At 38.7% G+C, this 27,436-nt stretch overlaps 1 protein-coding gene across 2 annotated transcripts in view; it reads left to right on the forward strand.

The window, feature by feature from the left end:
- The first annotated feature begins 254 nt into the window (after window positions 1-254).
- AMPD1 (adenosine monophosphate deaminase 1) overlaps window positions 255-27,436 on the forward strand; it is a 33,306-nt gene continuing 6,124 nt past the window's right edge. The window contains exons 1-10 of one of the 2 annotated variants that reach the window (XM_006865879.1): window positions 255-306; window positions 1,985-1,996; window positions 5,277-5,457; window positions 6,833-6,998; window positions 18,373-18,538; window positions 20,859-21,078; window positions 22,186-22,315; window positions 23,359-23,553; window positions 23,845-23,976; window positions 24,760-24,923. In XM_006865879.1, the coding sequence (XP_006865941.1) occupies window positions 285-306; window positions 1,985-1,996; window positions 5,277-5,457; window positions 6,833-6,998; window positions 18,373-18,538; window positions 20,859-21,078; window positions 22,186-22,315; window positions 23,359-23,553; window positions 23,845-23,976; window positions 24,760-24,923 (1,388 nt within the window). In that variant the 5' untranslated portion in view covers window positions 255-284. The remainder of the gene's footprint in view (window positions 307-1,984; window positions 1,997-5,276; window positions 5,458-6,832; window positions 6,999-18,372; window positions 18,539-20,858; window positions 21,079-22,185; window positions 22,316-23,358; window positions 23,554-23,844; window positions 23,977-24,759; window positions 24,924-27,436) is intronic. The other variant, XM_006865880.1, reaches the window with a different exon arrangement.

The raw sequence follows: 27,436 nt of genomic DNA on the forward strand, positions 1-27,436 counted from the left end.
AATCCAACCTGCAGGAAGATTTGAGACCTGAAATACAATGCCTAAACCTTTCTAAACCTCTTTTCCAACATCCCAGAGTAGAGACCATAGATAGACTTCACCTGTTTGTCACTGTCAGTGGCCTAAAGCTATTAATAGGCCCAAAGCTCATCTCTCTTCTTTTAGCAGAGAAGGATCCGATTTCAGGGGGCAAAGCAAAATAACAAAATGAATATGAGGGTGTTTTACATGCCAGTCAGCCATTCACACCACCTCCTCTCCTGGAACCAAGGAAGCCAGCAGCAATGCCTCTGTTCAAACTTGCAGGTAGGTGTGCAAAAGTGTTTGAAAAGCTCAATGGTTTCCATATGCAGCCACTTCTTTAACTGTCATATCAGCTGTGATGATCCCTGCTCAGGAGTCATAATAGATTTACTCATACATTTCAGAGACAAGGCATTTTCAAGGGTTTGTGTTATGTTTTCAGTTTGGGGAGTGGGGAGATTTTCTAAAACTACATCATTTTGATGAGTCCAGTAAAAACAATCTAAAAACCTGTGCTGCCATGATTCTGAGACGGCTCCTAGACAATGTCTTTAGCTATAGTTTTAGCAGAAAATCATGAACATGATGGAAACAGTATCCCAAACTATGCATTCCGGTGGTTCCCAATCCAGGTTTGTATACAGAGTAATAAAAAAAAAATGTTGTAAACTGTAAATCTTTTTCAGTATAAAATCAGTACATGTTTCACATGAAATGAAAAGGGAGAAAATGCACTGAAAAGTAAAATAAATGCTCATTCAGAAAATGTGTGGAATATAGCAAAGTAGTAGCTGTTGTTGTTGTTATGTGCCGTGGAGTCGATTCCGACTCATAGCGACTGTACAGGGTTTCCGAGGCTGTAAATCTTTACGGGAGCAGAAAGCCTCATCTTTCTCCCGCGGAGTGGCTGGTAGTTTCGAACTTCTGACCTTGCCGTTCGCAGCCCAATTCGTAACCACTACGCTACCAGAGCTCCTTAACCATAAAACCACCATCATGCAATCATCTAAGGATACCATTCATGTTATTTAGTGTTTGTCTTTTGAATCCATTCTCTATACAAAATTATTTTTAAACATTGCTGTGATTATAGTGCACGTGTAATTTTACATTCTGCTTTTATTTATTTTTGTGTAATATTATAACTTAATAATTTACCATGACATTACAGACTCTTAAACATCACTTAAAATGACTAATTTTCTTAACTAAGCCCTTGTTTACAGGTTTTTGTGGGTATAAATACATTTTAACAATAATCTTTACACCTAAGGCTTTTCCATGTTTAAGTACTATTTCCACAGGATGTTGTTCTTGTTGTTAAGTGCAGTCGAGTCAGTTCCGACTCATAGCAACCCTGTGTAGGGTTTCCAAAGAGCAGCTGGTGAGTTCGAACCACCAACTAAATTTGGAAAACAATTTAGCAATAACAGCCAACAGTCATTTCTAGGAATCTATCCTATGGAAGGAGTCCTGGTGTAGCGCTGTTAGGGTAAGCACTAGACCAAAAGGTCGATTTGAAGTGTAAGGTTGGTGGTTCAAACTCACCAGCCGGTCCTCGAAAACCCTATACAGGGTCGCTATGAGTGGAACCAACTCGACATTACTCAGCAACAATAGCATCATATAAACATTTCCATCCCTTTTCATAAGGTGTTTTTGGTTTTGTCTAGTTTTTTTTAAATCATATCTTATAAAGAGCACCTTTTAAAGATTACAAACATAAATTTTGAAGAGACATTAGAAATAAAAAGAAAATGGCATGTACAATGAATATATTCCCAGGGTTTTTAGATGGTGGCGAATTGTAGACAAACTGGAAAACAGAAGCTGTTATAATACATTCCACTACACCTCTTTCTTACTCCAGTCTACATGTTTTCCTTCTAGAGCACTGATTAATAGCCATTTTGATTTCTGAAAGTTGTTCATTTATTTTATTGTATTTTGCTTCATACAGCTGAAGAAAAACGTGAGTAATCTGGATTATTTTTCCTGCCATTTGTCAAACTATCAATTAAATAACTGATACTGCTCCTTAGTTCAGAAACATGATAATTTTTCAGCAGTGTTTATTAAATAATGCCATTGAAAGTCAACAAGAATTAAAAGTGATCATAGATACCCCATATTATAGCAAAAGAACTCATGGTATTTCTGAACTACAAAAGAATCCAGTTTATAGAGAGAACTTTGTAGGGCACTTATTTGATATACTGAAATAAAACAATCTTCTCCATTGACATAAATTAACCTAGCGGGTCTTCTAAGTCTTACCTTTATTAGCTCTCAATTTCAGTGCAAAATGAAATTTTAGTTGTCATTTTTTGTGACCAGATAAAATAGAAACCCATTTTAGAAATAAAACTATAGCTTTTGTTTTATGTTCCCCTTTATCTCAAATCAGATTTAGCCTTTAGCTACTGCTGTAGGTCTGCCTCTGAGTTCCTCTGTTTGTGAAACAACTTTGTTTCCCCAAAACATCAATATAGCACTGCTGAGAAATAAGCATGTGTTTCTGGAACTGTTGGGTGAAGAAGCCAGCATGATATTTCTTTTCTCAAAAATCTTGCACGTCCTGTGTTAATAATAATAAGCCCCAAGTTTTGGATCACACTGGGTAATTATAAAAAGTGTTTCTTACTTAATCTGTATAACAACTCTCTCAAGTTGGAATTATTATTATTAACACTCTTCTACTATGATGATGAAAACTGAGGTTCCTAGTCATTATGTGGTTCGCCCAAGGCACCCCAGCTGACAGGGACATCTTTTCTGACTCCTACTCCAGTAATCTTTTCATTCCACCACTCTACTTCTTCCGAGTCCCTTGTCTGTTCTCTACTCAACTGTAGATGTCCTATCTTCAAGACATTTCTACATAGATGCTCCATTATCTCAAATGTGACATGCTCAGAAAAAAAATTAGCCATTATCTACGCAAACCTGAGGTCTTTTTCTCCATGAATTCAGATGGTCACTAAATCTTATCTACTTCTCTTTTGAAATACCAGCCTCACTCTTTACTCTCCATTACCATTACCACTCCCTGAATTATTTTTGAAAGGCACAGCTCTTGAATTAGGAGTCAAATTTCATCTGGGGCTGCATGAAGTCAAAACAACTGGTTGATTCAGTAGAAGGAAATATCAATCATATCATTTTTGCTTATAATGTACACTAATTTTTAAGAGTAGAGTTACTACATTTCAACTGTTTATAGTGATTTAGGTAGATGCAACCTTAGTAAAAACAATAATGTTTAAAAATATGATAGAAATGGATACGGGCAGACCCAGATGATAAATGTTTGTTCCGGAAAAGCTAGCTTTCAAGCAAGTAGTATGTAGTTTCGGGGCATCCATTTCCATGTCATCCTTCTGGAGTTCTTCAGCAGTACTGCTATAGGCCCAATATAACAAGCCAATTACATCGTCATCCTCATTCTCATACTCCTCCTTTTCCTCCTCTTCATCATCATCATAACCAATTAACCCATTTCCACCTGCCTTTCATGATGCCTGAAGCCTCTTCTAACTTCTACTTGCCACTCATCCTTGAGGTGCATGTGCTTGCTTGTGGTGCTCAGTGAAGACTGATACTATTTCTGGGGATCCTTTGGCCTTGGGGTGGATGAAGGAATTTTCAAACCATCAAATGTATCTACTTAGTGTTCCATTTGTTCCTTAGTGAGTTATGGTGCTTGCCAAAGAACTATTCACAACATCCAAAGATGCTTTTCAGTTTCAAGAAATGCTTGAGTTTAATGAGCAAACAGATGCATGAAGTTCAGCCAACACAGTGAGATTCTTTATTAACTATGCTGTAATAGGTACGTTTTTAAAATTGGCTGGATTGACTGTTAGTGATGGTGAAGTTATGAATCAATGACTATCATTTCCAATATATGCCTCAGTCTGTACAAAGTCATATTATTTATTATTGCCTTAATAGTCCAAAGCTAACCCCAAATACCAAAAGTCTGTTTAACCAAAGCTACCATATTACATTATTCAGTTTAATTGAGTACTTTCTTTCCCTTAAGCTTTTCAATTTTATCTCATTTGAAGTCACAACACTCTTGTGAGTGAAGCTGGGTAGATATTAGACTAGAACTGGGTAGATACAGATAAGGAAATGGAGACAGAAGAAAGTGAATGAGTTGTTAAGTGTCAAGCAAAAATTTGAACACATTTCACCTATACGTTAGAATTGAAAGTGTGGCCTTTCGGAAGTCTGTATCAATGTGAGGGGGCAGAGGGATCTTTCTCTGCATGCAGTTTGCTTTGCCATCCTTCGGGGAATGTTGCTCCAAATAACTAACTCTATGGCATTGTCATTATTGCTACCTGCTCTTTTCTAGAAATACTAGCCAGAGACTTTTAGAAGTATTAGAGGTAATGATTATTCCAATGGAAACAATTAGGTATCTGGAGAACAAGATGGAATGCAGAGACTTGATATCCATCATCACTCTCTAGGATGAGACTGGTTCTCTTATATTCTGAGGGTCTTGCAGTTATTCATTGTTGAGCTAAATGTCATGTCTCACTTAAAGGATGGGAAAATTGACTTTCCAGGTGTCATTCATTATGGGAGGCTGCAAGTCCACAGGAAATGCGTTTCCCAATACTAGGAAATAAATTTTAGTAACTGCCTGCCCACTATACACCAACATATCACCAAGTTTGTCAGGATAGAAAAAATACAAAGTTGTGATGTGTGAGAGAAACACAGTATCTGTCCTGAAAAAGATAAAGATCTTTAAGTATATATTTATTTTCTCAGAATGACTTAGATCCCTGGTTCTCCCTAGGAAGTAAACTTCCAAGGACCAGTACCTCTGCCTACATCTTCAAAAGCCATCAGAAAACTAATAGATTAATAGGAAGAATGGAGCTGCATGATTACTATCAAATCAAAACTAACCCTGCCAGTAATAGGTGACCTTTCATTAAGTGTTAGTCCTGCAAGATTCCAATACCATTTTAAGGACCATCCTTAGGATCATACTGAAAAATGCTATGCGAATCTATCCTGTGTTTCTGAGAGCACATTTCCAAGCTACTCACACAAGAACCTACTAAAAGAAGAGAAAGCATTGAGCTCCATCTTGTCTCTGGGACACTGGTGTGGAGCCAGGGCACAATGCATCCTGTACAATCCTTAGCTCTGCATCTTATACATAACAGAAACTCTAAGACAACTTTTGGGAAAGAGTTTGAACACTAACATTCAAAAACCTCCTTTAGAAATTGATGATGCAATGCGTAGCTTTGCTGAAAAAGTGTTTGCCTCTGAAGTCAAAGATGAGGGAGGCCGCCATGAGATTTCTCCCTTTGATGTGGATGAGATCTGCCCAATATCTCACCATGAGATGCAAGCACATATTTTCCACCAGGAAACTCTGTCCATCTCCACAGATGGCAAGAGGTAAGTGGTGTGCAAGGGTCTTAGTACAGTGTACATGAGGAGGGGGGAATGCCAGGCAAATGTGGTTCAGTCTATCTGAATGATGGTTCAGCTCAGTGGAAGACCTATGCTATGATTATGAATGCTTTCCTTCTGTACTGTGCTTGGGCTCTTGGTACCAATGACTGAAAAAAGAAGAAAACAGTGGACTTCCTAGCCTCATCCACATCCCAGTTTAGGCAAAGTCTCTCTTGAACAAGAGGCTTAAGCTACCTCTACAATTGTTTCAAAGTGGGCTGATGGCTCTGTGAACACACTTAACTTAGACACAATGGTTATACACACTGGAACTCAGGATCCTTTAGCTTCAAACGCCTTCCCTAATTAAACTTAGGGCTCCCTGGCATGAATCCTGCCTCCTCCTGACCTCTGGGATACAGCACTTCCCATTCTATGTCCTATGATGCATACACGTTGCCTTCCCCATGCAGTCTTCATAGACCCCTCTTTGCAAAGTCTGTTTATTTTCCCTCATTTGAACTAAGTTCTAAGACTCATTGTTACTTTCTGCCACATCTCAACTCTGTATTAAGTTTAAACTGCCTACCTTTCAGTTCTCAGCCAAACACTTAATCACTTCACTACTGGGGTTCTCCTGTATTTTTTTTTTTTTTTAAGTTTTTTATTGTGGATTGAGTGAAAGTTTACAGGGCACATCATCAGTTGGGGTTCTCCTGTATTGACCACTTACTTGCAGCCCACTCCTCACAGCACCCTCCCCAGCCTCACATGAAAAAGATCTTGCTGCTGTCATTCTCTTGACTTCATGTTATTAAGGAAAAAACAATGTTTCACCTTCTTTGGCAACTCCCACACTACATGACCTAGAACTTGGATCAAAGTAGAAACAAAAATACTTGTTGGTTTGAGGAAATAATATTGACTAAGCACTTTATAGGCTATAGGCACTTTTCTAGCCATTTTATATACATTAAATTTCACAAAAATCCTATAAGGTAGGTATTATTACACCTTTTAATTTGAGATGGAGAATTTAAGGAATATCTATAAAATAGCACAGGTAGCAACTGGCATAGTCTGAGTTACTATAGTTGCCTAGACTGGCTTTTCTTCTAGTAGACTGCCTGTGAGGAATGATCTAATGCTAAAGGTCCTCTAGTAGGTTCCCTAAGGTATAGCAGGTAAAGGGACATTGTCATGTTCTTAGTGATTCTTCTTCCAGTATGGCTGGATTCTATTTCTGACATACAGCCCATATTGTAATATTCACTTTTTATCCTCAAATGAAATTCTTCACTGAAATATCAATCTATCCCAATGAAGCTTGTGGTGAAAATGAAATTCATTATTATTATTTTTTTTTTTTTAAACATAGAAAAAAGCGATTCCAAGGCCGGAAGACTGTTAATTTGTCTCTTCCACTAAGTGAAGCATCTTCCACCAAACTGTCCTACATTGATGAATACATTTATTCCTCTCCAACCTACCAGACTGTGCCTGATTTCCAGAGAGTGCAGATCACAGGCGATTATGCCTCTGGGGTGAGTTGCTTCTTGCCACTCAGGTGTAAATGCTGGGAATCATTCAGCATGACTATTCTAGCTTCTGTTCTTCCTGTTGAGAAAGGTGTCATGTCACCTGCCTTGTTTCATACTTCATTATTTCATTTCAATAATAATATGCTATGTCTTGGAGTTCCTGGTGTGGTGCTGTGGGACAAAGCACTGGACTGCAAGGTCGGTTTGAACCACAGGGTCGGCAGTTCAAACTCACCAACTTCTCCTTAGAAATCCTATACAGGGTCATTATGAGTGGAAACCAATTCAACGGCACTTAAAAACAGCATGCTATGTCTAACATTTCTTTGTTGTTTTTATCTCTAACATAATTTCTCCTTCTTCATCTCTTTTGCTTGCACATGGAGAATATGTATATATTACAGAATTCAGTGGACAGAATTTGGAAAAAGGACCAAAGAGAGTAGAAGGTGGTCTAGTCTCACTGATGACAGAACAAAGCAGGAACCGGAGACTTGGGGAGACACAGGTGGTTCTCTGGTAAAGATAGACCCTGTGGAGACCTGCAATAGAGAGAACGACTGTAGATAGCAGGAAAGAACCAAAGAAAACAAGTCAGTAGAATGAAAGGGAAAAGAGAAAGAGACCAGAGAAAAAGAAGGGAGATGAGAGGTTAGAAAATTCCAACAGGGCTATTTTCTGTCTGACTGTCCTCTCCAATTTCACTGCATATGCTTGCGCAGTAGATTACTGCTTGGAACAGATTCTAGTATGCCACAGGGCTAGTAAAGTCATATCACAATAACTTGATCTCCTGTCCTATCCATAAGGGTTGGCCAATTCCTAACTCTCTGCCACATGGACTTGCTGAATCAGTATCATATTGATGAAACTGCTGTTTAGCCATCAGTCAATGATCCCAATATAGTTTTAATGACCTCAGATCTCTTCTCATGTAACTGAACCATTTAGGATCAATCCAAAGCTACTTAAAAGTAGCAGAGCAATGAAATGCACACCAGACTTGTTTATTCATTTAACACAGGTGACTCTGCACAGGCAGAATTCTAAGGCAGGGATCTTAGATGCTAAATAGTTGAAAGGAAATGTTTAATCTTAAGTATTTGTACATGAAAAGCCAAGTTTGGAAATTGGAGACAGCTCCAGGGTTCAAAAGCACATAGATATTAGAAAACAGACTTGATATCCATGTATTTGGTAGAAATGAAAACAGGAGTAGCAGAGAAGGCTGGACTAGGATGAGGCATGCAGAAGTCAAGGAGTCCTCTAAAAAAGCTGTTCCTTTACCTGTTGGCTCGATGTGGCTGAACAATGTTCCACCTAGATTAAGTCTGTATCCAAATAACAAAGAAAAGTAAAAGGAATTGTTGTTGTTGTTAGATGCCTTCATGTTGATTCTGATTCATATTGACCCTCTGCACTACTGAATGAAACACTGTCCAGTCCTGTGCGATCCTCACAATTGTTGTTACATTTGAACCCATTGCTGCTGCCACTGTGTCAATCCATCTCATCGGGGGTTTTCCTCTTTTTCACTGACTCTCCAATTTACCAAATATGATGTCCTTTTCTAGTAACTTCATGTCCAAAGGATGAGAGATGGAAATCTCACCATCTTAGCTTCCAAGGAGCATTCTGGTTGTACTTCTTCCAACACAGATTTGTTCATTCTTCTGACAATCCATGGTACTTTTAATATTTGTCTCCATAATATTCTTCTAATTTGAACACCATAATTCAAATGCATTGTTTCTTCTCTGGTCTTCCTTATTTATTTTCCAACTTTCACATGCATAATGAGGCTATTAAAAGTATCATGGTTTGGATCATGTGCACCTTAGTCCTATAACTAATATCTTTGCTTTTTAACACTTTAAAGAGGTCATTTTCAGCAGATTTGCTAATGCAATTATATGTTGTTTGATTTCTTGACAGCTGCTTCCATGAGTGTTGATGTGGATCCAAGCAAAATGAAGTCTTTGGCAACTTCAATCTTTTTCTATTTATCATGATGCTATTTATTGGTCCAGTTATGAGGACTTTAGTTTTCTTTACATTGAAATGTAATCCATATTGACGATTGCAGTCTTTGATCTTCATTAATAAGTATTTTAAGTCCTCTTCACTTTCAGTAAGCAAGGTTGTATCATTTGCATATTACAGATTGTTAATGAGTCTTCTTCCTATCCGGATGCCTTGTTCTTCTTCATATAATTCTGCTTCTCAGATTGTTTGCTCAACATACAGATTAAATAAGTATGGTAAAAGGATACAACACCTTTCCTGATTTTAAACAATTCAGTATCCCCTTACTCTGCTTTAACAATTGCTTCTTGGTATGGATTCCTCATGAGCATAATTAAAGGTTCAAAAATACCCTTTCTTCCCAATGTTATTCATAGTTTGTTATGATACACACAGTTGAATGCCTTTGCGTAGTCAATATAGCACAAGTAAACATCTTTCAGGTGTTCTCTGCTTTCAGCCAAGATCCATCTGATGTTAGCAATAATGTCCTTCATTCTACGTCCTTGTCTGAATATGGCTTAAATTTCTGGCAGTTCCCTGTCCATGTGCTGTTGCAACCATTTTAAAATTATCTTCAACAAAATTTTACTTGCCTGTAATATTAATTATATTGTTAGCTGATTTCCACAATCCGTTGGGTTATCTCTCGTTGGAATGGGCACAAATATGTATCTCTTCCAATCAGTTGGCCAAGATAGCTGACTTCCAAATTTCTTGGCATAGACGACTGAATGGCTCCAGTGCTGAATTAGTCAGTTTGTTTCAACATTTCAATTTGTATTCTGTCAATTCTTGGAGACTTGTGTGTAGCCAATGCCTTCAGTGCAGCTTGGACTTCTTCCTTTAGTACAATCAGTTCTTGATCATATACTATCTCTTGAAATGGTTGAACACTGACCATTTCATTTTGGTACAATGTATTCTTTCCATATTCTTTTGATGCTTTCTGCATCATTCAATATTTTCCCGATGGAATCATTCAATATTGCAATTAAAGCTTGACTCTTTTCTTCAATTCTTTAAACTTGAGAAATGCTGAGCATGTTCTTCCCTTTTGGTTTTCTAACTCTAGGTCTTTGCATATTTCATTATAATACTTGACTTTGTTTTCTCTAGCTGCCCTTTGAAATTTTTGTTTAGCTCTTTTACTTCCTCATTTCTTATCATTGCTTTAGCTTCTCTATGCTCAAAAGCAGGTTTCAGAGTCTCTTCTGAAAATTTTTAAAAAATGTTTTACTGTGAATTATGTGATAGTTTACATGGGAGAATATTAGCTTTACATTCATCCTATCATATATCATTTCATTGCCATAGTTACAATCCTCTCCAAGCAACATCAACCAACCAAATTGTATACCCTGCAAGCCTTCCCCCTGGTGGTCAGCACACAGTCCCTCTCCCTCTCTGGGTCTACAGTCCCCAGCCTGAGTAAACAAAGTCAAGTTTTATAATAGAATGCACAAAAACCTGGAGTTAGAAAATCAAAAGGGTAGAACATACTTAGCATTTCTCAAACTGAAAGAACTGAAGAAAAAAATTCAAGACTTGAGTTGCAATATTGAAGGATTCTGTGGAAAAAATGGAGTCCTGGTATGGTACTGTAGGATAAGCGCTGGACGCTAACCCCAAGATTGGCAGTTCAAACCCACCAGCTGCTCCTGGGAAACCCTATATAATAGTGCTCTGAATTGAAATCAACAACAATGGGGAAAAATATCTGTGGGACATATAAATGTATACATACACACATAAAAGCATAAACACATATACAAATACACATATATATGTATATACACACGTACACATATACTCACATTTTATTCTTCTTTCCATAATCATTCAGCATGTTTCTGTTCATGTATCTATCCAACAGAATATTGTTGCACCAAGGTTGCAAATACAGCATTATTTACCTCTACTCCCTTTAGCCTTTATATAACCCCATGTCTTTACCTGTCTTCATCATACTTCTACTAACCTCCATCTTCTTGCATATTGCCCTCCCCATCATCCAAGTTAACATGTGTCTACAGTTTAACCAGTGAACTGCTCTTCCTTCCCTCATACCCCTTGCAACCATCAAAGGATGTTTCTTTTTTTCTCTTTCAAACTTAGACATGTGGGAACTAAAAATATACATGGCTCACTCTTCCTATCTTACCCATTCAGCCTGTGTCTCATTCCATGTAGCTATGTACAGAACCCTATACATCTATTCCCATTAGCCCATGCATACCTCCCTGTGTTTTCTTCTATGCTCATTATTCTTCTGCCACCCTCCCTCTTCTTGTATATTGCTTCCCCATTCCTCTACATTGTCCTTCCCATCACCCAAGCTAACCTGTGTCTACTCTCTAGCTTGTGAATTACTCTACCCTCCTTTCCACTCCTGGTAATAATAATAAAAAAGTTTCTTTTTGTCTGAAAATTTTCTCTTAAGCTTTTACAATAATAGTCTTGTATATATTTTTTAAGTTTTTATTGTTAATTGAGTGAAACTTTATAGGGCAGATCATTAGTTTTACATTCAGCAAATCATAAACCTTGGTTCATTACAATGATTATAACCCCCTCCATGTATCATCAGATAACAGAATTTCTCTCTATTCACTTTAGCTCTTTTTTATTTAAACACTCAGGCATATATAATAATTTACATCACCAAAGGGCACATTCTACAAGTCTGCCTCCTGGCCACCAGCTCTTAGTCCCTCTCTTCCCATAAATTTACGGTCCTCAGCTGCTTCCTCTCTCCATGTCCCCATCTCTGCCTCCATCTCTGGTATCACTGCTTCTCTGGATAAAGTCTTGCATTCTGCTTCTGCTCTCTCCCTTGATGGTCCTAGGGTCCTTTGTTTCTGGACTGTAAGATTAACTACTCCCCTGTTTTTGTTACAAAACTTCCACCTTTACAATTGTGACAGTTTCAATTAGTTATGATAACAATTATTCACTATTGAATCATAAGAATCTTATCCCCATCTCTTTTAACCAGACCCATCTAGACAAGATGAAAATTATTTAGTGGGGACTCTTTCTCTCCCCCAACACTCTTAAACTAAACTCCCTCTTGAAAACTTGGAAACCAGTTACTTCAAGCCTTTATCGCCCCATCATTTTAGGTAGCCAATGTCTATGTACCCTGTATACAAAGCGTACATTGATACTTGATATGAAGACTCCTTCCTGCTCTTTTGGTATTTAGAGTTGCAGCAGTTCGAAACTACCAGCGGTTCCGCGGGAGAAAGATGAGGCTTTCTGCTCCCGTAAAGATTAACATCCTCGGAAACCCTGTGCAGGGTCGCTATGAGTCGGAATCGACTCCACGGCACATAACAACAACAACCTCCATGCATAGGTCAAGTTCATCAAATTGTAGCACTTTACCTTCGTTTCCTTTATTAAAAAAAAAAATTTATCTTCCTCTAGTCGAGTTCTGATTATCAAACCATCAAGGCTAGGTCAGATGGGTACTATCTGCAAGTTTGGGGGTTCTTGTGCATCTCCCCTCACTTCATATTGACTGTATGCTTCACTCTCAACTCTAGCCCACTGTGGCTATGTCCTTGTCCATGGGCTCAGGAGTCCCCAGGTCTCACCACACTTTGGATCAACCAGCCCTTCCTCTTCTCTCTCTCATCTCCAGGTCAATGGGAGTCAATGGACTGTGGTAGAACTCAGCCCATGTCTTCATTGATGCCTTTCCCCCTCCACTCACCAGTAGACCAATATGGTCATCAGCAAGCTTACATGCCTGCTCATGTGTTCTCTTTGAGTTTCAATCTTATAGGAGGGTTTATCTTGAAGGAACTTGATTGCTTGCCTTGATGGCTTCCAGTGAACAGCTTCCTTATTCTTGTAGTAGCCAGTTGTACTGCCATTTTTGTTCTGGGGTTTTCCTGATGATCTTTTTTTGAAGATGTATCTTCAGTCATGGTAGCTGTTCCAGGCTGATCTGCTTTTCCTTTCTAGTGGAAATGTCCCACATCTGAAGGTTCTGGATGGGACTCAGGACTCCACCTGAGGTCCTATACTATGCAAAGGATCCACAAGAGATCTATTTCACTGGGCAAGTTCTAGAACCCCTTTTAGGTATTTCAATCAGTTATAGGCTTGAAGACGGGCTTACAAACTTTCTGTAATCCTGTTTCCCAACATTCCTTTCTACCCCAATCAAATGTCTATTTTATAATAGTCGGCAAGGGAAACCAATATTCATAAGACAGTCAAACATCTTAGTATTATTTCCCCTCTTGAAACTATGCCTCAATCCCTATATACAGAGCCCTGTTGTTCCAACGTTGAGCATGCATCACTATTTACCTCTGTCCCATTTAGCGCATGCAAACCTGTCTCAGTGTTCTCTCATATACATTGCTCTTCCATCCCCTCCGCTTTCTTGTGTATTGCCCTCCCCAACACCCGAACTATGATGTGTCTGCTCCCTACCCTGTGCTCTACCGTCATCTCTCTCCACCTCCACCTCCGCCTAACACCCCCACCCCAACCCCACCAGTAACCAACAATACAGAAACAACACCTGTTTCTATATTACCTTTAGTAAAACTTTACTCGCATGGGATATCAAAGAGATTGTCTGATGACTTCCACATTCTGTTGGGTCACCTCTCATTGGAATGGGCACAAATACGGATCTCTTCCAATCAGTCGGCTAGATAGCTGTCTTCAAACTGAAGCTGAAGAAAATGAAAATAAGTCAACAAGAGCCAAAATATGACCTTGAGTATATCCCACCTGAATTTACAGATCATCTGAAGAACAGATTAGATACATTAAACACTAAAGAAAGAAGACCAGAAGAGTTGTGGGATGACATCAAGAACATCATAAATGAAGAAATCAAAAAGTCATTAAGAAATCGAGAAAGAAGGAAGAAAGAAGGAAAAGGTCAAAATGGATGTCAGAAGAGACATTGAAACTTGCTCTCCAGCATAGAGATGCTAAAGCAAATGGAAGAAATGAGGAGGTACAAGAGCTGAACAGAAAATTTCAAAGATCAGCTCGAGAAAATAAAGCCAAATATTACAACAAAATGTGCAAAGATCTGGAGTCAGAAAACCAAAAAGGAAGAACACGCTCAGCATTTCTCAAGCTGGGGGAACTGAAGAAAAAATTCAAGCCTTGAATTTCGTTGTTGGAAGATTCTCTGGGCAAATTATTGAGTGATGCAGAAAGCATCAAGAGAAGATGGAAGGAACACAGAGTCACTGTACCAAAAGGAAATGGTTAATGTTCAACCGTTTCAGGAGGTAGCATATGATCAAGAGCAAATGATACTGAGGAGGAAGTCCAAAGTACAGGAATTGGCAAAGAACAAGGCACCAGGAATTGACTATTATTGTAGAGTTGCCTATTTCTTTTTTCAATTCTATTACAGTTTGCTTTATGTATGTTGGGGCGTTTTCGTTGGGAGCATAGATATTTTATTATATCTGCTTGTTCAACTGACACTTTAATCATGAGATAATGTCCTTCTTTTTCTCTTAAGTTGGTTTTTGCCTTGAAGTTTATGTTATCAGAGATTAATATTGCCACTCCTGCTCATTTTTATTGCAATTAGCTTGATATATTTTTTCTATACTTTAATTTTTAATCTATGTTTGTCTTTGTGTGTAAAGTGTGTCTCTTGTTGACAGCATATTGAAGGATCCTGTTTTCTTACAATTCTGCTACTCTCTGTTTCTTGACTGGTGCATTTAGTCCATTGGCATTCAGTGTAATTAATTATTAATAGATATGAATTGATTGGAGTCATTTTGCTGTGTGTTTTTTGTGGTTTCTGGTTTATTTATTCTGTATGCTTTCCTGTGTTGAGTTCATTTTCTGTGCTTTTTCTTGTCAATTTGCTCATAGTTTTAATGTTCACAAAACTTTCATGGATTTTCCTTTTCTTGATTTGGTATAAAGGGGTATTAAGTTTCTTTGAAGTTATCCTGTATTTTATTAATTTCTTCCTCATTTTAAAATAGTTTGTTTTATCTTGAAATCTACCTGACCTCCTCACCACCTGGAACTTTGTAACTATACTTTTACTTTCCTTTGCTTTGTAGTAGTCCTGATCATAAATTGACATCTCTGAGTCCCTGTTTTCAATGTTGTAGTTTTGTTCTACTCTGGACACTTACATATCTAGACTGAATTTGCCATGTATGTCAATCTCTGGTTGTTGTCTGCTCTTTTTGACTCTCAGTCCAAAGCACTCCCTTTAGTATATTTTGGAGAGTTGGATTGTTTTTACAAAGTCCTTTAATTTCTCTTTATCTGTAAATATTCGAATTTGCCACCATATTTGAGGAACAGCTTTGCTAAGTATATTATTCTTGGTTGGCAGTTTTTTCTTGTAGAGTTTTATATGTCTCCCCATTGCCTTCTTGCCTTCATGGTTTCTGCTTAGAAATTAGTGCATAATCTTATTGGTTTTCCTTTGTAGGTAACATTTCATTTTTCTCGAGCAACTTTCAGGATTCTTTCCTTGTCTTTGATTTTGGAGAGTTTGATCATAATGTATCTTGGTGATTTATTTTAGGATCTATTCTGCCTAGGGTTCATTTAGCTTCTCGAATGCTTATCTTCTCATCTATCATGGTGTTCGGGAATTTTTCTTTGGCTATCTTCACTGTGTTTTGTTTGTCTTTTTCTGTTCTGAAATTCCAGTCACCTGTAGGTTGTTCCTCTTCTTCTTGTCCCACATGAATCTTAGGCTTTCTTTGGATTTTTTCATCCTTTTCCCTGATTTTTCTTCTATCTTACTAGTATTGAGAGATTTATCTTCCAGATCACTAATTCTGGTTCACATTGATTCAAATCTACTCTCTTACTCTTTCGTGTATTGTCCATTTCTGATATTTTAGTGTTAATTTTCTGGATTTCTGTTTGCAGGTTTTGTATTGTCACCAATCCTTAATCTATTTTGTTTGATTTTTCCCATATCACTTTTCTGAATTCTTCCTTGTTTTCCTCAACCTTCTGTCAATAGTTTGGAAGCACCTAAATATCCATCTCCAGAGCTCTTTTCAGGCAGTTCCAGTACATCTTTTTCCTCAAAAACATTTTTGTGCTCTGCTTCTTGGTCATTTGTTTGAGCTACTCTTTTTTAAAAAAAAATTTTATGTGAACAGTGATTGTCTGTTGTTTCCAAGGCATTGTGGTGTCATTGCATTTGTATTAAGTTGATGAAAATATGTTGGTGTGTTCTTTGGCACTTACCAACTGCCTTCTAGTATGTGTGATCAAGAGATGAGTTTGTGCACTGTTCTCTGCTATTCATGAAGTTCAGTTTAGTGTGAATTTAGCTGAAGGTTGTGTTCATTGATCTGGTATATAGCAATTGGTATTGACTCTGGCCCAATTGGTGGTACTGAAAAGTTATGGCTGTGCTTGGGCTGTATGGCCACAGTTGCTTCTGTCTTTGTCTTTGTGAATCACCAGTAGTCTTCTGCAATGGGAATGTTTTCTTGCCTCTCAATCCACTCACTCCTGTTCTGCAATCTCCAGCAGTGGCCCCTACAGTGTTGTTGGCCCGGCAAGGCCAGAGGAGGCAGGGATGGACACAGGGCCAACAGGGCTGCCAGGAGCCCATTTTCTGGCAATGGAGTTGGCACCACCAAGCAGCAGCTGGCACTGCCTGGGGCTAGAGAGGCCCAGCCTAATTCCTAGGATATCAATCTTATGTGTTCCATTTTATTTTTGACAACTTCCAATTTTCCTACTTTCCTACTTCATACATTCCACATTCCAATTATTAGTAGATATTTGCAGTGTTTCTTTTCATTTTGAGTCATGTCCCATAAGCAAACAAAAATCCCCCAAATTTAGCTCCACCCACATCATTAAGGTCACCTCTACTGTGAGGAAGCATTTTTCCCCCAGGAATATTTTGTATGTCTTCCAATGTGCCTCATGTTCAGCACTATATCAGACAATGTTCCACTGCTATTCATAAGGTTTTCAGTGACTAATCCCTCAGATGTGAACTGCTTATTATTTCCTCCTAGTCTGCTCTTGGAGTTCTGGTATGGTGCTATAGGAAAAGCATTGGGCTGCTAACCAAAAGGTCAGCAATTCAAACTCACCAGCTGCTCCTTGGAAACCCTATATAGGGTTGCTATGAGTCGGAACTTAGCCTGAAAGCTCTGCTGAAACTTGTACACCTTGGATGACCTTGCTGGTATTTGAAATACTTGTAGTATAGCTTCCAGCATTACAGCAACATGAAAGCCACCACAATATGACAAACTGACAGATGAGTGGGGGGTAGCTAGTATAAAGCAAGCAAACTATAAAGCTGTAAGGGAATGAACTTCAGGGAAGGCAAGTTTTTTGTTTCGTTTTGTTTTTAGGGTAACACAATTCATTCATTCATTTATTTAAAAAACATTGAGTGTGTAATATGTTTTAGGCACTGCACTAGACCCTGTGGCACAAAGATGAACAAGATGAATGATGTACTGCCTTTGTGTGGCTTACATTCCCCAGGGTGATTCAAACAATAAACAAAGAAATCACTGATGTATTTGAAGATGGTAACACATTTGACCTGGACTTTAACGATTTCCTTTCTTCACCTCAGCATTTCAGTGGGGAATGCATAAAAAGTTCAGATTGCCCCATCTCATTTTTTTAATCCACTCTTATTGTTTTAGTTTTCTATTACTGAGTTATTCAAAGGAATTGGGGTTATTTTATTTATCACTTCATATCCACTGCCGGAGCTTCTATTGCTATTCTAATAAAGGAAGCACAAAGAAAATGTCATATCTCAGTTGAGTGGCTACTTACGTACATTCATTGATTGTGTAATAACTGTTGTAATGGGAAATTCAGTGACACATTTGCACAGCCTGTCCTGTCTGGGAGCAGCTTGGGGTGGGCCTTGGAATTCCACCTGTGACTTAATGTTTATTCTAAGCATAGGTCTATACTGCAAATAGGCATTTGGGCAGAAAATTCACAGATATGCCATCTCTCCTGATACTTACTCCTTTGCTCTCTCAAGACTCTGTGTAGGCTCTATAGGAGAATTTTGTTAGCTAAACTTTCTGGATGTAATGATTAATTTCATATGTAAACTTGGCTTCTAGTGGAAGGTAAGTTTTGATAGATGGAAAAGATCTAGAAAACCTTCAGGACTTGCTCCTGAAGGGGACGTGGTACCTAAATCAATTAGGAAGTAGCCAAGTCATATGAGAACACTGCAGGTCAGGTGGGTGGAGTGAGGTTTGCCTTGGACTGTAACATAAAGGACAGTTGGGAAGTTCCAAAGATAAGTTTTACCCAATTCTCAGATTTTCCCAGGATCGACTCCAATAATCTGAAATTTTCTTGGCAGGTTACAGTTGAAGATTTTGAGATTGTTTGCACAGGTCTGTATCGGGCATTGTGTATACGGGAGAAATACATGCAGAAGTCTTTTCAGAGGTTCCCTAAAACTCCTTCCAAGTACTTGCGGAATATTGAGGGTGAGACTTGGGTAACAAATGAGAGCTTCTACCCAGGTAATTAATTTTCTAATAGGATATGGAGAATGTATCCTTAGGTTTAACTACTAAATATTAAATTTTAAACATGCCCCTAAATTATAAATAATTCAGTCTAAAAAATCATCATTGGCTCAATTTTACTCCCTGCCCCACATGTTCAATCACTTGATTCAGTCTGTACAATATCCCTCAAAATCCTTCTCTTGTCTCCATTCCCCAAACTCCTTAATTTAAGCTTGTGTTTACCCATGTTCAGATTATTGCAATAGCTTCCTATCTATTCTGCTAACATGCAATCTCACTGTCCTTTCAGTTCACCCTCACTTAGATGCAAGTTATCTTATCAAAATATAGCTCTAAGCACATCCTCCTCTGAACAAAAACCTTTACTTGCTCCCCATTACCAAGAAAACAAAATTCAATCTTTGGCACAGTATTCAAGACTTACTGTCCTCTGATCTCCTAACTATATCTTTTTTTTTTTTTTTTTTCTGGACTTGCACATTCAACCACTCAACCTGTTTCAACATTTACCACTTCTTCTTCACCTTTTATACTCCTTCTTCTGGTTGGAACTATTCCTGTTCTTCATATAAATAGGCATTCCTTGTGTCTGCTCTGTTGCCATGCTATTCCCTGTGTTTCATGCTATTCCCTTCCTCTCTTATTTACTGTATGTCCAAATGATCAAGCCCTGCCTAATCCTTCAAGGTGCAGCTCAAATACTATTGTTTGCTGCCTTTCTTTATCCTCTGGATAAAAGTAAACTCGACACACTTTGACTTTTCACAGCATTTCATGTACATGCTTCATTTCTTATTGCTTATAAAAATATAAGAACTGATTTTAAATAATTATATTTTAATAATAGCACAGATTTTTAGTGTATCACTCTATCATGATTTAAATGATTTCTATTTTTAAGCATTTATGTTGGTCTTTTAAAATGTATCTATAAATAACCTTATATAAACACATTTGTGCCGTTGTATTATAATAACCTTAGGATTATACCTCTAGAATTAGAATTTCTGGGAAGGCAAATATTTAAGATTTTTGAACTTTCAAATGTCATATGATTAAAGGTACCAAGGTCTACAACTTCTTTTCTGCAATTCCTTTTAATATTAAAATAGTATTGGACATGTCTCTAGGTTGGTAACTCATCCTCTTAAATATTTATATTTAGGATGTTTTTCTTGCCTCTGCTTCCCCTAAATTATTATTCATCTCTCTAGTATATGTAAATATAAGGACTTGATATTGAAATTTGATATTCAATGTAGCGACATACTCTGCTTTACTTCTTTCGTGTTCCTCATCACCCAGTTTTGAATAGGAAATGTGCAGACTTTTATATATATATATATGTTACTGCTCTCTCTCTGGCTGCTTTAGTCGTCACTTGCAAACAGAAGACTTTCTGATACTTTAGACAAAGCAGCTGAAGAGCCATGAATGACCACACTGTTGAAAGTAAAAGGATGAGTGTTTGAAGACTGACAGTGTGGAATTTGTTCTTGGCTTTCTTATGTTCAAACTGTTAGCCATGGAAAGAAGGGGAAATTTACCCACATAATCCCTTCTCAGTTTCTTTAAGCAGAAACCATAGGTGCCTTAAAAGGTGGGAAAACATTTATAACTATAAGTGAAATTATAAATAAGAATCTATTTGATGTTTCACTTTATATTAAAACCATTCTAAATGGAAATTAATTTAAAAGGTTGGTTTAAGTAAGGTAAAGATCTTAATTTTATTTTTTTAACTGTAGTTTCTTTCTATGCAACTATTTGATAAGCTAATAAAATATGTAAACAAGAAGGCTTTAATTACCTACATTGTTGTTGTTGTTATGTGCCACTGAGTCCGTTCTGACCCATAGCGACCCTGTATAGGGTTTCCGAGAGTGTAAATCTTTACGGGAGTAGAAAGCCTCATCTTTCTCCCGCGGAGCACCTGGTAGTTTCGAACCGCTGACCTTAAGGTTCGCAGCCCGATTAGTAACCACTACGCTACCAGAGCTCCTAATTACCTACATTAGTAATTAGTAATTAGTAGTAGCCTATCAATTACTTATATGTCAGTAGTACTTCTTAAGAACTTGAATATTATTCTTACACTACTTGAAATATTATTTTTGCAATTACTTTAAACTAATTTCATCACTGTCAGAAAATAATGTAAAAACAAATTTTACCTTAACTTGTAAATTGAACATTACAAAGTATAGGAATCTAAGTTAATGATGTCTTGCAGTATTTCATACTTTGGTTAATTTTTTTGTGGTCATTCATTCTATGTGCTGATATGTGACTCTATGTTTTATTGAAAAAGTCTTTACCCCTCCTATGAAGAAGGGAGAAGACCCCTTTCGAACTGATGACCTTCCTGAAAACCTGGACTATCCCTTGAAAATGAAGGATGGTGTAATTTACATCTATCCTAACGAAGCAGCTGCCAACAAGGATGAGCCCAAGCCACTTGCTTACCCAAATCTGGACATCTTCTTAGATGATATGAATTTTTTACTTGCTTTAATTGCTCAAGGACCTGTGTAAGTGTTTAGTGAGGCGGAGGCAACAATAACAACAACAAAATGAGTCCTGGTGTGGCATTGTAGGATAAACACTGGATCACAAGGTCAGTTTGAACTGTCAGGTGGGTAGTTCAGACCCACCAGCCACTCCTTAGAAACCCAACACAGGGTTGCTAGGAGTTGGAACCAATTCGAAGATGGCACTTAACAACAGTGTTGTTGTTATGTGCCGTGGAGTCGGTTCCGACTCATAGCGACCCTGTACAGGATTTCCGAGGCTGTAAATCTTTACGGGAGCAGAAAGCCTCATCTTTCTCCCACGGAACAGCTGGTAGTTTCGAACTGCTGACCTTGTGGTTCACAGCCCAATTCGTAACCACTACGCTACCACAGAGCTCCTTTAACAACAATAACAACACTATAACAACTACTATTGAATACTAAGAATTTATTCAGTGCTTATGATCTTCAAACACTGGTGTGGCATTGTAGGATCAGCACTGACTGAATTGCTAACTGCAAGGTCAACAGTTCAAACCCAATAGCTGCTTCTCAGAAACCCTAGACAAGGCCGCTGTGAGTTGAAACTAACTCGACGGCACGTAACAGTAAGCACAAATCGTTAAACACTTCATATACATTGTTTATGTTACTTCTCACAATTGCTCTATGAGGAATTATTGTTGTTGTGTGCATTTTTTAAAAGCCAGACTTTGGGTGTTTTGTTAAGTAATTTGCTGGCTGAGTGAGATTCAAGCCCAAATCTGCAAACTCTGAAGTCTGGGTCCTTGGCCTCCAGAGACACTCTTTTAAAAATGTTTTCCCAATTCCTCCCTCATTACTAGATCTGATTTTGGTGAAAAGACTAAACTCTTGGAGCCCAATACTTTCAGTGGAATTAATTATAGAGTAACCAAAAATGTTTATTCCAATAATTATTCCTTATGAGCGTCCTGCTGTGGTGCTGTGAGTTAATGCGCTGGACTGCAAAGTCGCTTTGAACCGCAAGGTTGACTGGACAGCACTTAACAACAACATGGGTGATAAATCTGATGGTTTTGAAATTGTGATTGTTTCCTGAAATATCTGTAATTTTAGAAAATTGTGTCATTTTTATTTTCATAGTAAAACCTATACCCATCGGCGCCTGAAGTTCCTGTCCTCCAAGTTCCAAGTCCATGAGATGCTCAACGAAATGGATGAGTTAAAGGAGCTGAAGAATAACCCCCACCGAGATTTTTATAACTGTAGGAAGGTAAAGATTTTAACTGCTCAAAGGAATTCCTGAGCAAAAAAAAACATTATTTCTTGGTAAGGACAAAAATACTGATTTCCTGATGAGTCTGCAAGTTCTTCAGGTTTAGTGGATGAGTAAAAGTAGATAGATTATGTCTATGAGCTGTCCCCATAGAAAAGTATACCATATTCTTGGCATCAAAGTTATAATTATCATAACAACTATAACAAAACCAAACCAAGCCTCAAAAACGACTTCTAGGATACCAAAATTCTTGTTCAAGTACTTTTTTCTCCCACCTCTGACTGTATGACCCTGGGAAAGTGATCAAATAGTTTCAGTTTCCTCATTTGTAAAATTGGGAAATACTGAATATCTGCTCAATCCAGCTCATATAAGGGTTGTGAATATCCAAGGAGTTAATGATTGTGAAAAGTTATCATCTAGGAATACTTTCAAAACATATGCTGACTATTCCAGGATTGCAAGGAATTGGCAACAGGAAATATATGAGCAGAGATTTGGATCCAAGTCCTAACTCAGTCAACTATGTGACTCTGAGTAGCTGTCAAAGCCACATCTTGTAAAAATTGTAATTATAACAATATTTGCCTCATAAATGGCATCCACTATACCCCGGTTCTGTAATTTTAATCCTTTCTCTCTTCTGGACTAAACACAGCACTAGCTACTTTGCTTCCAGATGTTTCTCAGACATGGGGTGTGGTCCCCAAGAATTTTGTGTGGATCACATGTAAGAAGGAAGTTGGAAGGCAGATATATAGGAGAAGCAAGCATTCTTATGCATGTCGTCTAACCTGGCTGGGATTGTTTTCACGTTCTTGCACAGGCCACCTCCACCAGTTGTCAGGTCACACCCTATTGAAAGGGGCTCCAAAAAGTTTGCAGGGAAATGGAATGAAAGATAACAGAATTTTCCCATGAACTTTTTGAAGCCGGTCATATCTCCCACCAGTGGAATTACTTGCATGATTGTCTTCATCAAAATAGCATCACTAAAGGCTGACTGTTAGTTTTTCGTTCTCTGAATGTACACACAGGTGGACACCCATATCCATGCAGCTGCCTGTATGAACCAGAAACATCTGCTGCGCTTTATTAAGAAATCTTACCAAGTTGATGCTGAAAGAGTGGTCTACAGCACCAAAGAGAAAAATCTGACCCTCAAGGAACTTTTTGCTACATTAAAAATGCATCCCTACGACCTGACTGTTGATTCTCTGGATGTTCATGCTGTAGGTTGAAAAGATGATGTCCATTTCACTCTAGTTTTCAGAACCCCCTTGCCATTCTCCTGTAAGCTCTCCCTTCTTGGTGTCCTCTTAGCCATGTTGGTTTAACATGCTGACTAAAAGTATCCCAAAACAATTTTGAGGTCCACTCATCATTAACTGTCCTAATTCTATTCTTGGAGGCCAGTCCTCTTCCCCTGCTACCTGGCCCCGGTTCCTTCCAGCCATTCCTCAACTCTCTGCATCCAGCCAGTTCTGGTTATTATGCACTTGTATTCCTGTTTTCTGATTCAGGGCCGCCAGACCTTTCAGCGCTTTGATAAATTCAATGACAAATACAATCCAGTAGGAGCAAGTGAGTTACGGGAACTCTACCTGAAGACAGACAATTATATTAATGGGGAATATTTTGCCACTATCATCAAGGTGAGGAAGAATCAACCAGATCTATGTGGATGTGGTATCTGACTTCTTGGGGATTGGGAGAAGAGATGGAGGAAAAGAAGGGAGAGAAGAGAGGAGGAAGGCAGGGTGTTATTCCTAGGGCTAAACACTACATTAGTGAAGATAATAATTTTCTTTCTAAAACCTCCACTATTATAATTTCAAAAGACCTCTTCCTAGAATAGAAAAAAGCCAAGGGCGCAGAGCTGGGATTAATTAGGGACCCAACTCTTTCAGGTTTTGGAAGTTGACCGGTGCAGGAAGAGTTAAGATCAGGATCCATCCTCATCTTCACGATGCCTGTGCATTCTTATTGTTGTTAAGTGCTGTCAAGTCAGTTCCGACCCATAGCGACCTTGTATAGGGTTTCCAAGGAACGACTGGTGAGTTTGAACCACTGACCTTGTGGTTCAAATTGACCTTTCAGTTGAGTGCTTCAGGAAGCAAGAATAACATATGGAGTTAGGAGATGTGTCTTTTGGGAGGTCGAGAGACTTTGAAAAGTTGGGGTACTTTCGCAGGCACCCTGGTTATTTTATCACCCTTAATCTGACCTTTTCATACTTTTATCTCCTTCACCTTCTGTGAGTCTTTTATCCCCACTAGACTCCCTTCTACTCTCGCTTCCCTTTGATCTTCTTGCCTCCTACTTCTTTCCACATTGCCTCAGTTTTTCGTATCCATCTCCTCTTCCTAGACCCAGCTGTAGGTCCCTAAGGGACCCATGGAAATTCCTGGTTTGGGACTCTTCTCTTGGTTTTGTAGGAGGTAGGCACAGATCTGGTGGATGCCAAGTACCAGCATGCTGAGCCTCGCCTGTCAATCTATGGCCGCAGCCCTGAAGAGTGGAACAAGCTCTCAACCTGGTTTGTCCGCAATCGCATCTACTGCCCCAACATGACATGGATGATCCAGGTCCCTAGGATCTAGTACGTACCTGCCTATTGGAAACCCTAAAGCCTGCCTTCATTTCATCAGCCTCGCCTTTCCAGCACAAACAAGGAATGAGCAGCACACCTACACAGAAATAATCTTTGTTATTTTGTTACCACTAACAGGAGTCCTTGACTCCTAGTGTAGTGCTATAGGATCAGCTCTGGACTGCGAACAACAAACTCAGCAGTTCAAATCCTCCAGCTGCTCCTTGGAAGCCCAATACAGGGTCACTATGAGTCTAAATCAACTTGAAGGCACTTAACAACAACAAGAGTCCTGGTGTGGCACTGTAGGATAAGTATTGAACCGCAAAGCCAGTTTGAACCACAGGGCCAGTGGTTTAAACTCACCAGCCGCTCCTCAGAAACCTTATACAGGGACTATGAGTCAGAATTGACTCAACAGCACTTACCAACAACAAAACAAGAGTTAGGAAGGTCATTTCAGTCCAGTCTTCTAATCAGAAGATACACACACAGGACTTTATAAAAATCACAAAAGAACTTATTGTTGTTGTTGTTGTTGTTAAGTGCTGTCGAGTTGGTTCCGACCCATAGCGACCCTGTACAGGGTTTCCGAGGGTGTAAATCTTTACGGGAGTAGAAAGCCTCATCTTTCTCCCGCAGAGCAGCTGGTAGTTTCTTTTTCCTGATTATCTGTAGCTTTCTTATATCAGAATCCTGACTGTTGTCAACTGATTGTCTCAAGTTCTCCATTATTAATGAGTAATTGTCACTGGTATTGCTTAAGGCCTCTGTTCCCTTTCATACCACTGGCTACTCACTCTCTATGCTCAGGGATTTAGTGTGGTGCTGCAGGATAATGTGCTGGACCACAAGGTCAGTTTGAACCTCAAGGTCGAGTTTGAACCACCATCCACTCCTCGGAAACCCTATACAGGGTCACTGTGGGTCAGAACCAACTTAACAGCACTTAAACACACACACACACACATCAGTACTCTTCTATCTAACTTAATTCTTTATATATTTTCTGGGAATCTGACTCCAAGTTTTGTGAGCTCTGTGGCCATGCAAGGGCCTGATCCTGCGTCTTTAGCCAAAGAGTAACTTTTTGACTGGAGTAGTTCTTCCTGTCTACTGTTATTAAGGAAGAGAGGCAGTAGAATGTGGTGGTTAGGATTCTGGGTCCAGTTGGCTCCTCTGCTTACTAGCTGTGTGACCTTGGGAGGTGACTTTACCTCCCTATACCTAAATTTCATCATCTCTAAAATCAGGTAATAATGGTACTTAACTTACTGAGTTATTAACAGGATTAAATTAGCTAATATTTCTAGCCTTAGAAGAGGGACTGGCATATAGTAAGTATAATATAATAATAGTTTGTTGATTTGTCCCTTACAATGAAAAATCAGAAGTGTTCTTAGGCAATCATTTCATGCTCACCATCTTAAAGGCCGCACACATATATACTCATGGCCACTGACTTTTTTATAACATGGTTGGTTAGCCTTAGCTACGAAGATTTCATTTTCTTACTACAGAGGGTTTGTAGAAGATACAAGGCACGTGGTTCAGCATGGCATTGACATGTTTTATACTCAAACCAAATTGAATCTCTCTTTATGAGTAACCAAGAAAATGTACCAGAATGAAAGTAGGATGAAAATTCCAATTCTTTGCCGGCAAATGGCATTTGGTCCTCTGGCTCCCTCATACTAGGGTTATCATTCTCAAAATTTTTCTTTTCTTTTTTATTGTGAATTGGGTGAAGGTTTACAGAGAAGATCAGTTTTCCATTCAACAATTCATACACATTTTGCCTCATTTCATTGACTACAATCCTCACAATGAAATATGTCTTATCCCATTTCCTTGTGTTTCCTGTTTCCATTCCTCCTTTCCTCACCCTTCTGAACTTTTGTCCTTGGAAAAATGCTGCCCTTTTTATCTTAAATTATTTATCCTTCCATATTTTCTTCAAGAGTCCCTGTGGCACAAATGGTTAAGTGCTCAAAAAGGTTGATGGTTCACTAGATCCAGAGGGTGTGGAGGAAGGTAGAATTTCCACTGAGTAGTATCCAATCTGTCTAGGCGGAGCTGATGAAATGAAATGCGGATAGGTCTCTCGTGATACAATAGTGAATAATTGTTATCAGGACTGATTGTGAGGGTTGGAAATGTAAAGGCAGACATTTTGTAGCAAGAAGGGGAGTGATTAACTTTTCAGTCTAGGAGCGGAGGTCCCTGGGACCATCAAGGGAGAAGAGAGGAGAGCAGGACCCTACCCAGAGAAGCAGTGATGCCTGAGATGGAGGCAGAGACAATGACGTAGAGAGATGGAGCAGCTGGGGGTACTTTAGACCCAGAGAGGGAGAGGGGCTGTGTGCTGATGACCAGTGGGCAGGCTTGTAGTGTATACCCTTTGGTTGGTTGATGATGCATGGAGGGAATTGTAACCATGGCAATGAAATGATATATGATAGGATGAATGTAAAACTCATGTTCTCCCATGTAAACTATCACATAATTCACAATAAAACATT

The sequence above is a fragment of the Chrysochloris asiatica genome, unplaced genomic scaffold, assembly GCF_000296735.1.
Source record: "Chrysochloris asiatica unplaced genomic scaffold, ChrAsi1.0 scaffold00085, whole genome shotgun sequence".
Classification (NCBI taxonomy): Eukaryota; Metazoa; Chordata; class Mammalia; order Afrosoricida; family Chrysochloridae; genus Chrysochloris; species Chrysochloris asiatica.